Genomic DNA, 5,706 nt, shown 5'->3' with positions numbered 1-5,706 from the left:
GACTTAGTCTGGTTGATTTCTAAGCTCTCTTCCCACTGGGTCATGCTGAGCATCCTGCTGGAGTATGAGGGTCTTTTGCTATTGGTTTTACTGTTGAATTTGGTTCTGGGTCTCTCTTTGGCTCTAGGTCAGTCATTCCTTGTTTGCCGAGTCCTCCACCAGCTTCTGTACCTGAGTTGTTGCTGGCTGAAAAACTGGAAAATTAGCTTTTTAGAAGTTTTCTTACTCAATGAAAATGCAGGAAGCTTGTGCATGAAACCCACTCATCAAACACACACACACACACACACACACACACACACACACAAAGCAAGAAACCACAGGGCCTATCGGTTTGTCGTCATCAAGCAGACGAGAACAGCGCAGAAAACTCTAGGCAGAGAGGAAATGAACTTAAGAGAAGGGGGAACACACGGCAGGGAGGGGAAAAAGAGGGCGGGAGTGGAGGGAGCGAGCTGAAGGGCTGGGGTGCCGGCATGGTGGGAGGATGGAAGAAGTAGCCGTGAAACAGGGCTTCCTGTACCTTCTACAGCAGCAGACTTTCGGAAAGGTAAGAGCAAGACGACACTGGGACAGGGCGGAGGAGTTGGGGGGCTGCTAGCAATTCCTGGGGAGAAGGAGGAGCCCCCGAACATTTCTAAACCCTCATGGGAAGGTAGGCACGGTGCCACCCACCATGTTAGACCAGAGCTCGAGCTTAGGGGGAGTCTCTCCTTAGCAGTCGCTTGCTTCCCCAGCCAGGTCCCAAACTGTGCTGGTTGCCGAAGGGTGTGGTGTTCGCCAGCGGGGAGGGGGTAAAGGAGGACTCGGACTCCATTTCTTGCCTCTTTGGTTCTGTAGTAACTTCTCACAGGGATGCTTGGGAAGGGAAGGGAAGGAAAGCAGCCGTGGAGGGGATAATTCGGGGTTAGAGTGGAGGTTCCTTCTCCCTTTCCTGCTCCAGTGGGGTGAGTTTGGCTGGTGGTAAGCTTGAGCTGGGGTCTCTGTGGCCAGCCTCCTTTTCCTTCTTTGGCCTCCTTAAATGAGGAAGTCCTCCTTCCCTCAGCTGACTCACACCAGGACTTCTCTGTCTCTCTCTCATGACCCAACCTGTCAAGGGATGAAGCAGGAAGGTTCAAGAGGGTGGACTGAAGTTCCTGGCCTGGGGCCTTCTACAGGTCCTCGCATAGAGCAAGAACCATGGTCTCTGGTCAGGGCCCTCCTGTTGCCCTCTTGTCCCTCCTCTGGACTTCAAGGACTCATAGGATTTTTGCCCTTCAACTTGGATCTTGGCTGGGCCCGCTTCCAGGGGCTCACTACTGTGTCCTTCTGCCTTTGGCATTCCACTGGCTGTCACTGCCTCTTCCTTTGTTGTGGGGGGCAGATCTCTAAAGATTTCTCCTGTTAATTCTCTCTGAGCCCTTAGGTTACCTGTGATCTTTGCCCCTCTCCCTGTCCCTGAATGCTGCCCCATGACCTCTCCCATGCCTCCTCCTTTCCCCTTTGGTCACCATCTCTCCGTTTCTGGATGGCTCCCTCTCGGTACCCCACCTGCCATGCACCTGGATTCAGAAATGGCGCCGGTTTGGGGCTGTGCTCTATGGAGAGTCGGACTGCGCCCTGGCCCGGCTGGAGCTCCAGGAGGGCCCAGAGAAGCCACGCCGGGGAGAGGCTGCCAGGAGGGTGATCCGCCTCAGTGACTGCCTACGTGTGGCTGAGGCCAGCGGGGAGGCCAGCAGCCCCCGGGACACCAGCGCCTTCTTCCTGGAGACCAAGGAGCGCCAGTACCAGCTGGCAGCCCCCGCCTCAGAGCGCAGTGACTGGATCCAGGCCATCTGCCTCTTGGCCTTCCCTGTGAGCCATCCATGGGTGCAGAAAGTGCAAGGGGGCATGGCATGTGTGTTAGGGGGCTCCCTTGGTACCTGCTGTGGGCAGATGTTAGAAGAGCCAAGGTCAGGATGCTGGGGGCGGTTCCTCGTGGGGGTGGGGGACCCCAGTCCAGAATGCGGAAAGGGTCAGCAGGCAGAGTGTGCTCTGGAGGAAGGCCTGGGCTGGAGGTGGGGCTGGGCATGGGTGCCAGCAGTGAGAGCCTGGCGTCTTCCTCAGGGCCAGAGGAAGGAGCTGCTGGGGCCCACGGGGAAGGGCAGCCGGCCCCGCATGGAGGAGAATGAACTGTACAGCAGCACGACCGCAGGTGAGGGCCTGTCTCCTCTCCAGCCTCCCCAGGGCTATGGTGGGGTGGGGCTGTGGCAGCTACATCTGAGTCTTCCTGCCCTGTGGTTGTCCCCAGCCCCGGCCAGCCCTGGCCAACCCCCTTATCAGCCTCTCTGCATCGCTTCCGGGAGAGGCCCGGGGTGGGGGAGCCTGGCCCGCCCTGAGCTCACTCCCTCTTGCCCGGGGCCCTGCTGCCGGGTGCTGCTCTTGGACTCTGTCTTCCACTGTCTGGGAAGAGAATGGTTTTGTTTCTGTGGATTTAAGGTGTCCTGTGGCAAGGGAGCTTTCTGCTGACAAGGCAGTCCCATTTTGTGATGTCTAGCCCTACTGGGTTGGGTATGTCAGGGGGAGCAGATGGACACAGGGTGACATTAGAGCCCTACCTTCCAGAGGGCGCTGGTTGGCATCAGCAATGGGCAGGCCAAGAGCTGGGAGGGTAGAGTTGGCTGCACCTGCAGCCGGTCCAGGAGGACTTGGGGAGGTGGCTGGGTCAGGCAGGAGATTAGAGGGAGAAGGAGAGGCTGTGGCTCTGGCAACAGGGGCAGGAAGGATGTGGGCATGAGGTCGGGGTGCATGTGGCTAGGGCCTGATGCCGACTAGGGTAGGGGGTGGAGGTATCTGACATTTTGGGGAGTATGACCTGTCCTAGGGCAGCTTAGCCTTCAAGATGTGGGGTGTGGGGTCATGGGCACATGGCTAACGCTTTTTCTGGAGACTTCTGGCACACTCATTCAAAGCAGGGCAGAGCTGAGGCAGGTCAGCTCTTTCCCATTAACCATCTTCTTCCCTCTCCTCCCCAGTAGCCCCCCGCAAGGAGTTTGTTGTGACCATGAGACCCACAGAAGCCAGTGAGAGGTGCCGGCTCAGAGGATCCTACACCCTCCGGGCTGGGGAGACAGCCCTGGAGCTGTGGGGTGGCCATGAGCTGGGCAGCAAGCTGTATGAGTGGCCCTACAGGTTTCTGAGGCGCTTTGGGCGGGACAAGGTGAGCAGGAGCTGCCACAGGGCAGGTTGAAAGAAAAGAGCTGTGAGAGAAGAGATTGATCATCAGGGAGAGCGCAGAGGCCCATCAAGGAGAATGGGAAGAGGAAGGAAAGACAGAGAGAAAAGCCAGCAGAAGAAAAACAGCAGGGGTGGGGGGGAGTGCAGGGTGGGAGAGAGGAGGGGTGTGGAAGGACTGGGCATCAGGAAGAGGTAGCAGTCAGAGGGGTCAAGGGTGGCTACCATTATTAAGGTTGAATGTATATGCCAAGCTCCGTACTTGGATGGACGGGGAGAAGAAGGAAGGGTAAGAGTGAGGGCTTTGCTTTTTTTTTTTTTTTTTTTTTTTTTTAGATTTTATTTATTTATTTGACACAGAGAGAGACAGAGAGAGGAAACACAAGCAAGGGGAGTGGGAGAGGGAGAAGCAGGCTTCCCACAGAGAAGGGAGCCTGATGTGGAGTTCAATCCCAGGACCGTGGGACCATGACCTGAATGACCTGAGCTGAAGGCTTAATGATTGAGCCACTCAGGCCCCTGAGGGCTTTGCTAATTAAGGAGAAAACCCTGAGGGAGGAGAACCAGCTTGGGGAGAAGCTCCCCCAGTTGCTGTGGAGGGAAGCTGGAGGTGATGGATCTGTGCCTGGGAGCTGGGTCCAGGGGAAGCGACCCCACCCTGTGGCCTGGCTAATAATCTTCCTTTTTCCACCACCCAGGTAACCTTTTCTTTCGAGGCAGGCCGGCGCTGCATCTCTGGAGAGGGCAACTTTGAGTTCGAAACCCGGCAAGGCAACGAGATCTTCTCGGCCCTGGAGGAAGCCATTTCTGCCCAGAAGAACAGCACACATCCTGGGCCGCCATCCCAGCCAGCCACAGTCCCTGCGGTGCTGCCCCGGCCAGAAAGCCCCTACTCCCGGCCCCACGACTCCCTGCCACCTCCCTCGCCCTCCACTCCAGTGCCCTCTGCCCGGCCGCGGGGCCCGGAGGGGGAATATGCTGTGCCCTTTGATGCAGTGGCCCGTAACCTTGGGAAGAGCTTGAGGGGCGTCCTGGCGGTCCCTCCCCACGTCCCTGCGGATCCCCTATATGACAGCATTGAGGAGCACCTCCCCCCACGACCCGACCACATATATGATGAGCCTGAGGGAGTGGCTGCCCTGTCCCTGTATGACAGCCCACAGGAGCCCCAGGGAGAGGCCTGGAGGAGGCAGGCCACAGCTGACAGGGACCGCGGCCTCCAGAGAGGGCAGGACCTCTCTGCCGCTGGCTGGCCACAGGGAACTGAGTATGACAACGTCATACTTAAGAAAGGCCCAAAGTGATGGGGGAGAAGGCACGGACTATCAAATACAGGTGCTGAAGCCTGTGGGTGCTGAAGACTACCCGTCCTTACTGGGGGTGGGGTCAGAGGCCGGTGAGAAGGAGGGGGAGGAGGCTGGTGGCAGGCCTCCCTTTTAGTTTCTGCTGGTTACTCCTCCTGGTCGCTGCATTCCAGGAACTTCCTTCTGTTCCTTCCGGAACCCTGGGCTTGGCCTGCCTTGGTCTGGTCTGAGGAATTGTCCCTCCCAGGGCCTGCTGCATGAGTCACCATCCCAGTGCAGGAAGAATGCCTAAAAGGGACGCACCCTCCGCCTACCCCTTTCCACTTCCTCTTCTTTCTTTCCCTGGCCTAAAGGAACCTTGGGCATTTAGGGCAGAGGACAAAAGGATGTCAGCAAATTGCCCTGGTTCCTTGGCTTGTGCAAGCCTCCTGCCTGCTGGGGATAGCCCTGGCTCCAGGCACTCTGGAGGACGGCTTGTAGCTTTCTGTAGGTTTTGGACTTCTCTGTGGCATTAAACATTTCTGGAATATTTTTGTGTGGCATCAGTGCTGAGGGGTGGGGATGAGACAGCCACAGCCCTCCTGGGGAAGGCCACCATTGTTACCTCCTGTCCCAGCGGCAAAATCTTCTCTGAGCCTAGACTGGGTCCCAAGCATTTGTCCGCAGAGTAGCAGGTCTGTGAAAGTCAGGGCACCTTGGAAAAGCATCTCTAACCCTTTGCTAGCTTGGGGTCAATGCCAGGAAAATAGTGGGGAAGCAGGGCATATATTCGAAGAGCTGTCTTGGGGGATAGTACAGAGTTGGCACTTCCTGAGGCCCTTATGCGCTAGAAGTGGGACTATGGAGCTGTGTGGTCCTGATGGGTCTCTTGCCTTCCTAAGACTTACCTTCTTTGTCTACCATGTAGGTTCTGAGAACCCTTCCTGCTTTGTCATTCTCTATAGACTCCCCATGTTCTGCTTCCCTACAGGTCAGCCGCTAGGCCCCGCACCCTCCCCTCTTATCAAAGCCTGCTTTAGGTCAATGTCAATGCTATACCATGCCATGTCAGTACACTTCTGCTACCAGCCAATTCGGCCAATATTATGGAGCATTTTCAGGCTCTAGAGTGCCCTGGCCTCAAGATGCCGACAGCCCAGGGGGGAGGGGACAAGGACACAGGTGCCCAATACAAGAGGGGGTCATTAGTGCCACAAGGTGGGAGTCAGGA

General features: G+C 57.1%; 1 protein-coding gene across 2 annotated transcripts; it reads left to right on the top strand.

Annotated features, from left to right (window-relative positions):
- The first annotated feature begins 358 nt into the window (after nucleotides 1-358).
- DOK2 (docking protein 2) lies at nucleotides 359-5,025 on the top strand. Of its 2 annotated transcripts, none has more exons than XM_004763326.3 (5): nucleotides 359-550; nucleotides 1,552-1,833; nucleotides 2,086-2,173; nucleotides 2,997-3,178; nucleotides 3,891-5,025. In XM_004763326.3, exons 1-5 carry the CDS (start codon nucleotides 488-490, stop codon nucleotides 4,494-4,496), a joined length of 1,221 nt encoding a protein of 406 aa, XP_004763383.1. In that variant the 5' UTR covers nucleotides 359-487; the 3' UTR covers nucleotides 4,497-5,025. The 2 variants fall into 2 exon arrangements, with proteins under 2 accessions (XP_004763383.1, XP_004763382.1); XM_004763325.3 differs by having other exon boundaries at nucleotides 360-550; nucleotides 2,994-3,178.
- Nucleotides 5,026-5,706: the final 681 nt, after the last annotated feature.

The sequence above is a fragment of the Mustela putorius genome, unplaced genomic scaffold, assembly GCF_011764305.1.
Source record: "Mustela putorius furo isolate JIRA1106 unplaced genomic scaffold, ASM1176430v1.1 tig00003937_pilon_pilon_pilon, whole genome shotgun sequence".
In the NCBI taxonomy this organism is placed as follows: domain Eukaryota; kingdom Metazoa; phylum Chordata; class Mammalia; order Carnivora; family Mustelidae; genus Mustela; species Mustela putorius.
The sequence above is the reverse complement of the archived record's forward strand: the minus strand, read 5'-3'. Positions and strand labels throughout refer to the sequence as shown.